Source organism: Dipodomys merriami, unplaced genomic scaffold, assembly GCF_024711535.1.
Source record: "Dipodomys merriami isolate MVZ:Mamm:240054 unplaced genomic scaffold, mDipMer1.0.p SCAF_17, whole genome shotgun sequence".
Lineage (NCBI taxonomy): Eukaryota > Metazoa > Chordata > Mammalia > Rodentia > Heteromyidae > Dipodomys > Dipodomys merriami.
The window spans coordinates 13,788,577-13,804,487 of NW_027203048.1; the positions used below are offsets into that span (position 1 = coordinate 13,788,577).

Below are 15,911 nucleotides of genomic sequence, written 5' to 3' on the forward strand. Positions count from 1 at the left end.
GACTTCAGCCTGTGATCTTCAGATCTCAGCCTCCTTTACATCTATCCTACCTCATAAGAACAGAGTATAGGTTGAAGACAATAGACACACTAAAGAAAAGAATGCTAGCTGGGCGCCAGTGGCTCACACCTGTAACCCTAGCTACTCAGGAGGCTGAGATCTGAGGATTGCGGTTCAAAGCCAGCCCAGGCATGAAAGTCTCCAATAAACCACCAGAAAACTGGAAGTGGCGCTGTGGCTCAAGTGGTAGAGCATTAGCCTTGAGCCAAAGAGCTGAGGAACAGCGCCCAGGCCCAGTTCAAGCCCCACGACTGTCAAAAAAGAAAAGAGAATGCTAGCCAGAATCCCTGTAATCGTAGCTACTCAGGAGGCTGAGACCTCAGGATTGTAGTTCAAAACAGCCCAGGCAGGAAAGTACATTGAGACTCTTATCTTCAATTAACCACCAGAAAATTGTATGTGGTGCTGTGGCTCAAAGTGGTAGAGGGCTAGCTTTGAGCAAAAAGAGCTCAGGGACAGTGCCCTGGCCCATAGTTTAAGCCCCATGACTGACCAAAAACAAAAGCTATGTATTTGTATGAGGAAGCTTTTGTTAACTGCTGTGTTCTAAATCTCAGAACATCCAAAGATATCTTGGGGAAGATGAAAATGGTTACCACCATTCCCTCCTACCAGAAGCATTGTTTATTGCAGTATCCGGTTAACTTCAGGGCCATAGAGCAAAAGGTTGTTGTTGTTTGTTTGTTTGTTTGTTTTTTAAATTTTTTTTGGGTCTGGTCATGGGGCTTGAACTCTGGGCCTGGGCGCTGTCCCTCAGCTCTTCAGCTCAAGGCTAGCGCTCTACCACTTGAGCCACAGCGCCACTTCTGGCTTTTTTCTTTTTGCTTATGTGGCGCTGAGGAATCGAACCCAGGGCCTCATGCATGCAAGGCAAGCACTCTGCCACTGAGCCACCTTCCCAGCCCTGTTGTTGTTTGTTTTTGTCAGTTGTGAGGCTTGAACTCAGGACCTGGGCACTGTCACTGAACTTTTCTACTCAAGGCTAGCTTTTTACCACTTTGAGCCCCAGTACTACTTTGGGTTTTCTGGTAGACTTTCTTGCCCTGGCTGGCTTTGAACTGAATCCTCAGATCTCAGCCTCAGGATTGTAGCTAGGATTGTAGTCATGATCTGCCAGCACCCAGCTAGAATTCATTTTAGAATAGTGAAAATAGGTTTAAGACAGATTATTAAGCCAGGCTGGCTCAGGTTGTATTGTCATGGTTCTGTTCTAGCCTGTTTTTTTTTTTTAGCATATTGGCAATTTTTGTATTTTGGTCATAATCCAACAATGGAGAGTTTACATTTGAAATCTCTTTGCCTTACCAACAAAAATTTTTTTCCAAGATAATTTTCTTTCTTTGCTGCATCAGAGTATCTGTGAATAGACAGTCTTCAATGCCTTTCTGACTCCAATAAACAGTTAAGGGCTACCAGTGCCATCCCTTAGACATACAACATAGCTTTCACATGTACTGGTGACAGTCACTTTTATTTCATCAGGTTAAGTGAGCTGTTTCAGACTGTAGTTAATTGAAACATTTTGGTGTCTTGATTGGTAAATGCCAAATTAAATATCATTTTAATAAAGTAATGTATAGATGTGGCTCATACAGTGACTGCTCATTTTGATGCTTGTAGAGTGAGGTTTGAGACAGGGTCTTGTTATGTAGCTCAGGAGACCTCCAATACTCAGTTCTCAGTCTCCTTAGTGCTGGGGTTATAAGTGTGTTATTATACTTGGCTTATTTTTAATTTTATTTTTATGTCATTTTTAGCTTTGGTGCTAATTTTTTTTGTGCTAGTATTAGGGTTTGAACTCAATGCCTGGACCACTGCCCCTTAGCTTTTTTACTCAAGCCTGGCTCTGCCACTTGAGCTACAGCTCCACTTTCAGTTTTTTGGTGGTTAATTGGAGATAAGAGTGAGACTTTTCTGCCCCAACTAGCTTCCAACTGTGACCTTCAGAACTTAGCCTCCTGAGTAGTAAGGATTATAGGCATGAGCCACTGGTGCCCAGCTGACACTGAATTTTTGTGAAGGCCTTAATTTATCTGAGACTAGTTTATTTAATTTTTTTTTGTCTGTGTGTATGTGTGTTACTGATGATTAAACTTGGGGTCTCACCCTTTATAAGCAAGCTCTTTACCATGGGAGCTACACCACCAGCCTGCCAACCTATTTCAAAAGAAAAATAGGCTAGAATTGGTAGTTCAGACCAGTAGTCTAGCTATTCAAAATGCTGAGATCCGAGGATCATGATTTGAAGCCACTTTGGGAAGACAAATTCTAGGGACTCTTACCCTCAGCTAACCAGGAAAGAGCTGGGAATAGAGGTGTAGTTTAAGTGGTAGAACACCAGTCTTGAGCAGAAAAACCTAAGCAAGAACATGAGGCCCAGAGGACCCAGAGTTACCCCTCAGTATTGACATCATTTTTAAAAAATAGCAAATTTTATTTATGCATCAAATATTTTGGGTCAGTCATGGGGCTTGAACTCTGGGCCTGGGCACTATCCCTCAGCTCTTCAGCTCAAGGTGAGCGCTACCATTTGAGCTACAGCTCTACTTCACAAATTTTATTTAGTAAAAAAGCTTCTAAGATACATTAATATGAATATTTATTGGATATCAGCTAATTGAATAGCTCTGTATTCTAGGTGATACTGGAGAAAAATTCTTCAATGAGATGTGAGATACCTGTTATATAATTAATGCATATTTTTGTGTGTATTCTCATTTTCTCAAAGAAGTAATTCTGTGGATAATTTTTGAACCTCATTAGATGACCGATAACCTATGGTGTCTAATTTGTATATAGAGAGACAAATTTAGAGTAGACTTACAAACTAGGTGCTAGTGGCTCATGCCTGTAATCTTACCTACTCAGAAGGCTGAGATGTGAGGATTGTGGTTTGAAGACAGTGTGGGTAAGAAAGATCTCTGAGACATGTATCTCAATTTAACTACCAAAAAGTGGGAAACGGAGCTGTGAGATAGTGCCTAGACCTGGAGTTCAAGCCCCAAGACTGGCACCAAAAACAAAATAACAACAATAGTAGAACCAGCAATAATTGTAGCTGAACAGACTCACAACATTATTATCTTTTGATTTTATGTTCAAGGCTTTCTATTTTAAGTGGATGTAATTTTTTTTTTGGGGGGGGGGTTGGTCATGTTGCTTGAACTCTGGGCATGGGGCTGTCCCTGAGCTCTGCAGCTCAAGGTGAGTGCTCTACTGCTTGAGCCACAGTGCCACTTCCAAGGCTTTCTATTTTATAATGCTGGTAAAGAGTTACTTGGAATAGAGGGAAAGAGAAAGTGGTTCTTGGAGTTAACTGTAACATGTTGTGTCATGTTATGCATGACTTATGTAAGAAGACAATTGTGAAATTTTCTAATAACAGAGGTATAAAAGGTGTGGTTCAATATCACAAGTTTCTAATATTTAGCGGAATTGGCTAGGAAGAACCGAGGAGAGAAAGGGAGAGAGGAAAAAAAAGAGAATTTATGTGATAAAAGGATATTGGAAGCCAGGTGCTGGAGGCTCACACCTGTAATCCTAACTATTCAGGAGGCTGTGAGATCTGAGGATCATGGTTTGAAGCCAGCCCAGGCAGGAAAATCTATGAGACTCTTATCTCCAATAAACTACTAGAAAACCAGAAGTGGCACTGTGGCTCAAGTGGTGGAATGCTACCCTCGAGCTGAAGAGCTGAGGGACAGCACCCAGGCCCAGAGTTCAAGCCTCATGACTAGGGGAAAAAAAAAGTTTAGTGGGATTTGCACTAAAGAAACCAAACAATAGCCACAATTTGGGACATTATACATGTTCTGTTTCTATTGCCACCTTCCCTCTCCATTCTATTACTCTTTGTAACTTGGGGCCAAACTCACTCAACTTGCTTGCTTAGGATTGTTATTGCCAGATGACCCACACCTCCAAACCAGCTTTTGTGTGTGTGTGTACTTGAGCTTTTTGCTTAAGTCTAGCACTCTACCATTTTGAGCCACTGAGCCATTCTGGTGGTTTTCTGATGGTTTATTGGACTTTCCTGCCCAAGCTGGCTTTGAACCATGATCCTCATATCTCAGTCTTCAGAGTTGCTAGGATTACAGGCATGACCCACAAACACCTGGCTTCCGCTTCTGGCTTTTGTTTTTGGAGGTGGGGTTGTGGGGCTTTGAAGTCAGGGCCTGGACACTGCCCCTGAGCTCTTTCCCTCAAGGCTAATACTCTGCCACTTTGGGCCTTAGCTCCATTTCCAGGCTTTTCCTTGAGATTGGCTTTGAACCACAATCCTCAGATCTCAGCATCCTGAGAAGCTAGGATTACAGGTGTGACCCATTAGTGCCTGGGTGCTGTCCTTGAGCCTCTTTGTGCTCAAAGCTAACATTCTGCCACTTGAGCCACAGAACCATTTGTGGTTCTTGAGTGGTTAGTTAGAGATAAGGGTCTCACTGGGACTTTACTGCTCAGGCTGGCTTCAAACCAGGATCCTCAAGATCTCAAGCACGTAGTAGCTAGGATTACAAGTGTGAGCCACCTGTGCCCCTCCTAGCTTTCCAAACCACTTTTTTGCAGGTTATTTTGAAGATGCTGTCTTACAGATTTGCATTAGGCTGCTTTTGAATCAAAATCCTTCAGATCTCAGGCTGGTAATTAGATTTACAGTATTACTCTTAGTTATCTTTTTTTTTTTTTTTTTGGCCAGTCCTGGGGCTTGAACTCAGTCCTGGGCACTGTCCCTGAGCTCAAGGCCAACACTCTACCACTTGAGCCACAGTGCTACTTCTGGCTTTTTCTGTTTACATTGTACTGAGGACTCGAACCCAGGGCTTCATGCATCCTAGGCAAACACTCTACCACTAAGCCTCATTCCCAGCCATTCTTAGTTATCTTGGTAACAGTTAAGGGATGACCTGGGAATGTGCATTAGTGGTAGTGTGCTTGCCTTGCATCTGTGAAGCCCTGGGTTTGATTCCTTAGTACCACATACACAGAAAAAGCCAGAGTTGGCACTGTGGTTCAAGTGGGAGAGTGCTGGCCTTGAGCAAAAGAAGCTCAGGGACAGTGCCCAGGCCCTGAGTTCAAGTCCCAGGCCTGGCAAAAAAAAAAAAAAAGGCGGCAGGAGGGGAGTCAGGAAAAGCATATTAAGTGATTGAAGAAGTGAAGTGCCTTTCCTGATCCTGCTTTATTCTCCACTACCCAAGAATGGATTGGATTTTGACATCTGGCAAAGTAGAGATTATCTACTGGGGTTTGAGCTCAGGGCTTCTAGTTTACTGAGCAGGTGCCCTACTGCTGAGCCATGTCTCCACCTGATTGTTTATACTTACGTACTAGTTTTTTTTTTTTTTTTGTCGGTCGTGGGGCTTGAACTCTGGGCCTGGGCGCTGCCCTCAGCTCTTTAGCTCAAGGCGAGCACTCTACCACTTGAGCTACAGCGCCACTTCCAGTTTTCTGGTGGTTTATTGGAGATAGGAGTCTCACGGTCTCTCCTGCCCAGGCTGGCTTCGAACCGCGATCCTCATATCTCAGCCTCCTGAGTAGCTAAGATTACAGGTGTGAGCCACCAGCGCCCGACTCTTACGTACTAGTTTTATTCAGTCTTCTATAGTACTCTGACAAACTAGTGAAAATATTATTGTGCCTATGTAGCATTTTTTTCTCTTGCTTTGGAAATTAATAGCTGTTCACGCTAGACATCCTATAGGTTAAAATATTTGTGTGTGTGTGTGTGTGTGTGTGTATGTCTGCATTAACTGAACAAGTTTATAAACCCTATCTAGAAGGAGGAAATACTAGAATGAAGGTTTCTTTTTATTTTTGTCAGTCGTGGGGCCTGAACTCTGGGCCTGGGCTCTGTCGCTCAGCTTTTCAGGTCAAGGCTAGCACTCTACCACTTGAGTCACAGCACCACTTATGGCTTTTTCTGCTTATGTGGTGCTGAGGAATGGAACCCAGGGCCTCATGCATAGCAAGGCAAGCACTCTACCACTGAGCCACCTTCTCAGCCCCAGAGTGGAGATTTTTTTTTTTTTTTTGGGGGTCCAGTTATGGGGCCTGAACTCTGGGCCTGGGCGCTGTCCCTCAGCTCTTCAGCTCAAGGCTAGTGCTCTACCACTTGAACCACAACGCCACTTCTGGCTTTTTTCTTTTTGCTTATGTGGTGCTGAGGAATCGAACCCAAGGCCTCATGCATTGCAAGGCAAGCACTCTGCCACTGAGCCACCTTCCCAGCCCGAGTGGAGATTTCTTATGTAATTGATTATTAATTAACTGGAAGAGGTAGATGTTTGGTATTCCATTGTTGGACCCTATTTATATTTTGTCTGTGTTTAGAGTAGTTTTGTTCTATTTTAGTCAGAGCAGCCTTGTCTGATAGTGATAGCCTGTGAAATTCAACCCATTACTGGCTATAAATGCCATGTCAGCTCCTAGTTAGTTACACTAAGGCCAAGTTGATGGTACTAGGTCAGTGTCTGGTGTCAGAGACTGCTTTTTTTTTTTTTTCCTTTCTTGCTTTGAAAATCTAGTATTACTCCTTTTCACTTGCAAAACTTCTTATCTAAATTGACATAGTCTTGATTATAAGATTTGAGACAAATTACTATATTGCTGTAGTGGGTATAAAGGCTGCATATAATAGATGAAATTCAGTAAATGCATTCAATAAATTGAAACTATTATCATTTTAGTCTGGGTTCGATTCCTCAGTACCACATAAGCAGAAAAAGCCAGAAGTGGTGACTCAAGTGGTAGAGCACTAGCCTTGAGCAAGCGCTCAGGGACAGAGCCAGGCCCTGAGTTCAAACCCCAGGACCAGCAAAAAAAAAAAAAAAAAAGATTAGATCTTCTAGAGGTCATACTAGAATATGGTCAAATCTCTATTCTAGTTTCTGCTACTCTTTTTCTTTCAAGGCAGTCTTTTACTCAAGGTTACCACTCTATCACTTGAGACAAAGCTCCATTTCTGCGTGTTTTGTTTTTGGTGGTTAATTGGAGATAAGAGTCCTATAGATTTTCTTATCTCGGCTGGCTTCAAACTACAATCTTCAGATCTCAGCCTTCTGAATAGCTAGAGTTACAGGCATGAGCCATTGCCACTAGGCTTTGCCCATTCTATTTTATTAGTGTGTGTGTGTGTGTGTGTGTGTGTGTGTGTGTGTGTGTGTGTCACACTCAGTTGTGCTTTTAACGGAACTTGAAATCAAGGCCTTGGGTGGTAATCACTTTTGTGTTTTTGTTCAAGGCTGGTGCTCTCCTTTTGGTTTTCTGTTCGTCCAAGACTGGGACTGAACTTCATACCTGATACTTTGAAATATTGGCTGGCATTGTGTCACCTGAGCTACACCTTTAACCCCTACTTCTGTTTTTTGTTTTGTTTCGTTTTAATGTGGTACCAAAGAATAGAACCCAGGGTCTCATGCATGCTAGGCAACCACTCTACCACTAAGCCACATTCCCAGCCCCCTAGTTCTGTTTTTTTTTAACTGGCTAATGTTTGTTTGTTTGTTTGTTTTCGGGGTTTTCTTTTTTCGGTTGTGGGACTTGAACTCTGGACCTGGGCACTGTCCCTCAGCTCTTCAGCTCAAGGCTAGCGCATTACTACTTGAGCCACAACGCCACTTCTGTTTTTTTCCGTGCTGAGGAATCGAACACAGAGCCTCATGCATGCGAGACAAGCACTCTGCCACTGAGCCACCTTTCCAGCCCGTTTGTTTGTTTTTATGTGGGGCTTGAACTCGGCCTGGACACTGTTCCTGAGCCTATGCTCAAGGCTAGTGCTCTACCACTTAAGCCATAGGACCACTTCTGGTTTCTGAGTGTTTAATTGGAGATGAGTGTTTCATGAGGACTTTTCTGTCTGGGCTGGCTTCAAACTACAATCAGCAGGTCTTAGCAGAACTTTTGTTGTTGTTGTTGTTGTTGGTCATGGGGCTTGAACTCTGGGCCTGGGTGCTGTCCCTTGGCTCTTCAGCTCAAGGACAGTGCTCTACCACTTGAGCCACAGTGCCACTTCTGGTTTTCTGGTAATTATTGGAGATAAGAGTCTCACGGACTTTCCTGCCTAGGCTGGCTTTGAATGGCAATCCTTAGATCTCAGCCTCCTGAGTAGCTAGGATTACAGGTATGGGTCACTGGTGCCCAGCAAGCAGAACTGTTTTAAAGCAGTCTTTTGTTTCAAAGAAAACAGAAATGTATTACTACATGTCACATAAAACCAAATCATTTGCCAGTTCTCATGATGCAGTCATTTGTGAGGTTTTGTGTTTTGTTTTTTTTGTTTATGTTTGTTTTTTCAATCATTTGTTAAATACAAATTTATACAAGGGGAGTCAATGATGGACATATTAGATTACATTGTAGTTATAGTGAAAGTGCTTTTTGTCTACTATTATTGAAATTTTATATTTTCTAACTATATATCATATATATGTTAAAAACCATTTATTTAGTGGCTAGACTATCAATATTACAAGACAACAAAAAAATTACTCAAAACTTAAAATTTTGCAATGATATTCTCTGTTAAAGAAGCATGTACATACTAACATGCGAAAAGTACCAAAAAATCAATAGTAATGTTCTTTGTACTTGTTTGATCTTTTCATTTCTCATCTGTCAACAGCATGCTTTGGGAAATGTGGGGAATACTCTTCATATTTGTTATATATTCAAATAGTAATTTCTATTTTAAAGCAGGACAGAAAGATCAAGCTGTGGAATGGTATAAGAAAGGTATTGAAGAACTAGAAAAAGGAATAGCTGTCATAGTTACAGGACAAGGTAAGGCTTATTTTCATTTGTTTATAGCTATCCCAAATTATCCATGGAGCCATATTCCAAGGCCCTCAGTAGGTTCTTAAAGTTGCAGGTTTTTATCAAGCAATACATACAACACTCATAAGGAAGGTGGCTACTAAGTAACTAACAGGTAGGTACCATGTAGCGTGACTATGTTAGACAAAAGGGTATTTAAAGAAATGGTGGGTTAGAGCAGGGTCCGGTTTCAGTTACTTTATGCTACTCTAAACAGCACATAATTCAACCCCTGTGACCTGCAGTTGGCCATGGGTAACTGAAACTGCTAAAAGCAAACTTGCAGAAACAGAGGATTTTTTTTTTGTCAATCATGGGGCCTCAACTCTGGGCCTGGGCACTGTCCCTCAGCTCTTCAGCTCCAGGCTAGCACTCTACCACTTGAGCCACAGTGCCACTTCCAGCTTTTTCTGCTTACGTGGTGCTGAGAACCAAACCCAGGGCCTCATGCATGCAAGGCAAGCACTCTGCCACTGAGCCACCTTCCCAGCCCAACAGGGGAACATTAAATTCACATGACTGACCTGATTTTAGGTGTGTGTGTGTGTATGTGTACGCACACATGCACATGTGTGCATATGTATGCTTGTCTTGAGGCTTTAACTCAGGGCATGGGTGCTGTCCATGAGTTTTTTTGCTCAAGGCTAGCACTCTTACCACTTGAGCCACAGCTCTACTTCTGGCTTTTTGATGGTTAATTGGAGATAAGAATCTCATGGACTTTCTTTCCGGATCTGACTTCAAACTGCAATCCTCATATCTCAGCCTCCTGAGTAGTTAGGATTACAAGCATGAGCCATTGGCACCCAACTGTATCTATTTATCTTAATAAAGATATTTAAACATTTTAAAACATTATTGCTAACATTTGTGGATGTATAGTTAATGCTCTCTACAAAACCTGATGCATGCTAGGCAAGGGTTCTTCTACTTGAACTAGCCCTAGCCATTTCTTTTCTTTTCTTTTTCTTTTTCTTTTTGTCAGTTGTGGGTCTTGAACGGTGAACCTGGGTGCTGTCCCTGAGCAATTCAGCTCAAAGCTAGCGCTCTACCACTTGAGCCACAGTGCCATTTCTGTATGGTTTTCTGGTAGTTAATTGGAGATAAGAGTCTCACGGAATTTCCTGTCCAGGCTGGCTTTGGATTGTGATCCTCAGATCTCAGCCTCCTGAGTAGCTAGGATTACAGGCGTGAGCCACTAGTACCTGGCTTCATTTTTTTTTTTTTTTTTTGAGACAGGTTCTTACTAACCAAGTTTACCTTGAATTTATGATTCTTCTGTTTCCCATGTAGTTGGGATTATGGGTGTGCAGTTCATAACTGGGCTTAGGATATGGTAGAACATTTTCTGAAGTATTCAGGAGACCTGTAAACACTGCAAAAATAAATTAGAAAAGAGAAAAAGCAAATAAACATAGTATTTAGGTCTTTGAGACTTTTTTTTGGGGGGGGGGTTCTGGTCATGGGGCCTGAACTCTGGGCCTGGACGCTGTCCCTCAGCTCTTCAGCTCAAGGCTAGCGCTCTACCACTTGAGCCACAGCACCACTTCCGGCTTTTTTTCTTTTTGCTTATATGGTGCTGAGCGGCTTTTTTTTCTTTTTGCTTATATGGTGCTGAGCGGCTTTTTTTCTTTTTGCTTATATGGTGCTGAGGAATCGAACCCACGGCCTCAGGCATGCAAGGCAAGCGCTCTACCACTGAGCCACCTTCCCAGCCTCCGGTCTTTGAGACTTTTAAATCGTAATCTTAATAAGTTGAGTATTTTCATCTTAGATGTAACAAGTACTGATACCTACATCAATTAATGTATATACAGGCAGTGAGAAAATGCTGTGACTGCAGCTTGGCTGATAACACTAGTAAATTGACACTGCTGATAAAGGAAATACTAGTTTGAAAGATTTTTTTTTTTTGGATCCGGTCATGGAGCCTGAACTCTGGGCCTAGGAACTGTCCCTCAGCTCTTCAGCTCAAGGCTATCCTCTACCCCTTGAGCCACAGCGCCACTTCCGGCTTTTTTCTTTTTGCTTATGTAGTGCTGGGGAATCGAACCCAGGGCCTCATGCATGCAAGGCAAGCGCTCTACCACTGAGCCACCTTCCCAGCCCCTAGTTTCAAAGATTTTTGAAGTATGTGGGGGGCAGGGAACCTAGGTTTTATGAGATATGTGTGAAATATGTGAAATACTATAGTATATTTTAAAAACATGAACAATAATTGATTTTTTTTTTTTTTGCTGTTTGTTTTAAGACAGTGTCTCATTTTGTAGATCAGGCTGTTTTTTTTTTTTCTTTTTGCTTTCTGTTTTGTCAGTTGTGGCTTTTTTTTTTTTTGGGTCCGGTTGTGGGGGCTGAACTCTGGGCCTGGGCGCTGTCCCTCAGCTCTTCAGCTCAAGGCTAGCGCCCTACCACTTGAGCCACAGCACCACTTCCAGCTTTTTCTGCTTATGTGGTGCTGAGGAATCGAACCTAGGGCCTCATGTATGCAAGGCAAGCACTCTAACACTGAGCCACCTTCCCAGACCCGCTTTTTTTTTTTTTTGGTCAGTCGTGGGGCTTGAACTCTGGGTCTAAGCGCTGTCCCTCAGCTCTTCAGCTCAACGTTAGCGCTCTACCACTTGCTACAGTGCCACTTCCAGTTTTCCGGTGTTTTATTGGAGATAAGAGTCTCACGGACTTTCCTGCCCAGGCTGGCTTTGAACCATGACCCTCAGATCTCAGCCTCCAGGGTTTTGAACTCAGGGTCTGGACTCTGTCCCTGAGCGCTTTTGCACAAGGCTAGTGCTTTATCACTTTAGTCACAGCTCCACTTCTGGTTTTTTAGTAGTTAATTGGAGATAAAGAGTTTAAAGAGGACTTTTCTGCCCTGGCTGGCTTTGAACCATGATCCTCAGATCTCAGCCTCCTGAGTAGGTAGGATTACAGGCCTGAGCCACTGGCATCCAGCCAGTCTACTCTTGAACTCACAATGTAGCCCGTTTTGACCTCCTAGTCAAACTCCTCTTGCCTTGCTTCCCAAGTGCTGTTATTGCAGGCATGTACTACCATGCCTGGCACCTGACACTGTTTCTTTCTCTCTGTTTTTTGTTTGTTTTGTTCTGTTTATTTTTTTATTTTTTTAATTTTTTTGTCGGTCGTGAGGCTTGAACTCTGGGCTTGGGCGCTGTCCCTGTGCTCTCAATTCAAGGCGAGTGCTCTACGCTCTACGGCTTGAGCTACCACGCCACTACCGGTTTTCCAGTGGTTTATTGGAGATAAGAGTCTCACGGACTTTCCTGCCCAGGCTGGCTTTGAACCATGATCCTCAGATCTCAGCCTCCAGAGTAGCTAGGATTACAGGTGTGAGCCACCAGCACCTCACTTTTGTTGTTGTTGTTATTGTTGTTGTTATGATATTGGGGCTTAAAACTTAAACTTTTTTTTATTGTGAAAATACTGTACAGAGGGGTTAAAATTACATGGGCAAGGTAATGAGTACATTTATCAAGCATTGTTGCCTCCTCCTTTGTTTCCCCTTCCCATCCCTTCCCATTCTCCCCCCCTCCATTGAAACTTAAACTTTTGTTGGGCAAACAGCCATGCACTCTTGGCTGGCACTCTACCACTTGAGCCACACCTCCAGTTTGGGCATTTTGCTGTTTAAATTGGAGATAAGAGTCTCTTAGATTTATCTGCCAGGCTGACTTCAATTGTGATCCTTAGGTGTCAAACTCCTGGGTAACTAGGATTACAGATACAAGCTACCTGTATCGTGCTTTGTTGTTTTTTTTCCCCCCAGGAGAAATTATTTGAAAGTAGCTTTTTTTTTTGGTTTTGAGATAGGCTTTTCTGTATCCTAAGCTGACTTGAATTCACTATGTAGCCTGGGCTACCTCTGTCTTTCAAGTTTTGAAATATACCCAATGAAACTAATAATTATGTATATGGATATTTTTTCACAGTACTAGAAATTGAATACAGAAATTTGTATTTGCTAGATAAGTGCTGCACTACTTCAAATATTCTCCTAACCCCTATTAATTCGTTTCTTTTTTTCTTTGCTTTGCTTTTTTTTTTTTTTTGGTCATGGGGCTTGAACTCTGGGCCTGGGAGCTGTCCCTGAGCTCTTCAGCTCAAAGTGAGCGCTCTACCACTTGAGGCACAGTGCCACTTCCAGTTTTCTGATGGTTTATGGGAGATAAGAGTCTCACGGACTTTTCTGGCTTTGAACCACGATCCTCTAAGCTCAGCCTCCGAGTAGCTAAGATTACAGGCATTGAGCCACCGTGCCCGGCTTTCTATTAATTTCTTTATAAAGATACTGACTTTCCATGAAAGTAGTTAGAGTAATACTTTATTTTGAAAAAATGCTAATGGGAAAATATAGATATTTTAATTAATTCTTCCTTTGTTTTTTTAGGTGAACAGTGTGAAAGAGCCAGACGCCTTCAAGCTAAAATGATGACTAATTTGGTTATGGCTAAGGATCGTTTACAACTTCTAGGTATCAATTAATGTATTGTATGATTGGATATTAGATGTACTTTAATGTATCTTTTTTTTTTTTTTTTTGTCGGTCGTGGGGCTTGAACTCTGGGCCTGGGCGCTGTCCCTCAGCTCTTCAGCTCAAAGCTAGCGCTCTACTACTTGAGCTACAGCGCCACTTCCGGTTTTCTGGTGGTTTATTGGAGATAGGAGTCTCACGGTCTCTCCTGCCCGGGCTGGCTTTGAACCGCGATCCTCAGATCTCAGCCTCCTGAGTAGCTAGGATTACAGCCGTGAGCCACCAGCGCCCGGCTACTTTAATGTATCTTTAATTTTAGATAAAAGTAGGCTAGTGATTTGGGCTCTTGCCTTTTTTTTTTCTTTCTTTCTCTGTTTTGAACTCAGTGCATGAGCACTGTCACTGAGCTTTTCTTGCTCAAGGCTAGCACTCTACCACTTGAGCCACAACTCCCCTTCTAGCTCTTTTTTTTTTTTTTTTTATAGTTAAATGGAGATAAGAGTCTTATGGACTTTCCAGACTTGATTGGCTTCAAACTGCAACCCTCAGATGTCAACCTCTTGAATAACTAGGATTACAGGCATGAGCCACCTCTGCCACACTGTCTCTTGAGTTTTTTTTTGCTTAAAGCTAGCACTCTACAACTTGAGCCACAACTCCATTTCCAGTTTTTTTGTGGTTAGTTAGAGATAAAAGTCTCTTAGACTTCTTTCTGCCAGGGCTGGCTTTGAACCATGATCTCAGATGTCAGCCTCCTGAGTAGCTAGGATTATAGAAGTGAGCTGCTGACACCCATCTTCTTCTTTTCTTGAGAGTCTGGCCTTGAACTCAAGGTTCACTTGCCTATCATTTATTGTAATAATACTATATGAGTTAATTTTTTTTTTGGTCAGTCTTGGGACTTGAACTCAGGTCCTTGGCCCTGCCCCTAAGCTTTTTTGCTCAAGGCTAGTACTCTACCACTTTGAGCCACAGTGTTACTTCCATTTTTTTCTGGTGGTTAATTGGAGAATCTCACTGGAACTGGAATGTGTCTAAGTGGTTGAATGCTTGCCTAGCATGCATGAAGCCCTGGGTTCAATTCCTCAGTACCACATAAACAGAAAGAAGCTAAGGCACTGTGCCCCTGCCCTGAGTTCAAGCCCCAGGACTGGCCAAAAAAAAAAATCTTAACATACTTTCCTGCCTGGGCTGGCTGGCTTCAAACCCCAATCCTCAGATCTTAGCATCCTGAGTAGCTAGGATTACAGGTGTGATCCACCAGTGCCTGGCTTATGTATTCATTTTTGTTGTAAAGTCTGTTTGTTTCATGTACTGTACATACTAAGTTTGACTTTGAGATGGCATATGATATGTTTCAAATTGAATAAAATCTAGCCTTTTATTGGGAGATATGAAAAACATTGAAAGTATCTTATCAATTGATAAGCTTGTCTTCTTTTTCTTTTTCTTTTTTTTTTGGGCGGGGGGTCCGGTCATGGGACCTGAACTCTGGGCCTTAGCTCTGAAGAGCCTTAGCTCTTCAGCTCAAGGCTAGCACTCTACCACTTGAACCACAGCGTCACTTCCAGCTTTTTTCTTTTTGCTTATGTGGTGCTAAGGAATTGAACCCAGGGCCCCATGCATGCAAACAAGCACTCTACCACTGAGCCATCTTCCCAGCCCCTCTTATTTTTCTTTCTTTTTTCTTTTTCTTTTTTGCCAATCACGGAGCTTGAACTCTGGGCCTGGGCGCTGTCCCTGAGCTCTTCAGCTCGAAGCTAGTCCTCTTCCACCTGAGCCACAGCACCACTTATGGTTTTCTGGTGGTTAATTGGAGTTTCACAGTTTGCTGCCCAGGCTGGCTTTGAACAGTGATGCTCATATCTCAGCCTCCTGAGTAGTTAGGATGACAAGCGTGAGCCACTGGCTACCCACCTTTTTTTGCTTTTTAAGTTCTGTTTGTTTTTTTTGTGTTTTTTGTTGTTGTTGTTGTTTTTGGTCCGGTTGTGGGGCCTGAACTCTGGGCCTGGGCGCTGTCCCTAAGCTCTTCAGCTCAAGGCTAGTGCTCTACCACTTGAGCCACAGCACCACTTCCAGCTTTTTTCTTTTTGCTTATGTGGTGCTGAGGTATCGAACCCAGGGCCTCAGGCATGCAAGGCAAGCGCTCTACCACTGAGCCAACTTCCCAGCCCAGTTCTGTTTGTTTTTTTCCCTCCCTGGGCCTGGGGCTTGAACTCAGGGCTTGGGTGTCATCCCAAATCCTCTTTGAGCTCAAGGGCAGCACTCTACCTCTGTTCTGTTTTGTTTTTTGTTTTTTTGGTCTTGGGGCTTGAACTCTGGGCTTGGGCACTGTCCCTGCGCTCTTCAGCTCTAGGTGAGCCCTCTACTGCTTGAGCCACAGCACCACTTCTGGTTTTCTAGTGGTTTATTGGAGATAAGAGTCTCATGAACTTTCCTGACCGGGCTGGCTTTGAACCATGATCCTCATATCTTAGACTCCTGAGCTGGGATAAAGGCATGAGCCTTCGCCTGGTAGGCTCTACCTCTTGAGCTGCAGTTCCACTGGCTTTTTTGAATAGTT

At 43.0% G+C, this 15,911-nt stretch overlaps 1 protein-coding gene across 3 annotated transcripts in view; it reads left to right on the forward strand.

Annotated features, from left to right (window-relative positions):
• Spast (spastin) overlaps positions 1–15,911 on the forward strand; it is a 59,816-nt gene that overhangs the window by 3,085 nt on the left and 40,820 nt on the right. For 2 of the 3 annotated variants that reach the window (XR_011372502.1, XM_070025320.1), the window contains exons 2-3: positions 8,746–8,832; positions 13,265–13,348. Coding sequence is in view for 2 of the 3 variants with exons in the window: in XM_070025320.1 (XP_069881421.1) it covers positions 8,746–8,832; positions 13,265–13,348 (171 nt within the window). In the remaining variant the exon portion in view is untranslated. The remainder of the gene's footprint in view (positions 1–8,745; positions 8,833–13,264; positions 13,349–15,911) is intronic. The other variant, XM_070025321.1, reaches the window with a different exon arrangement.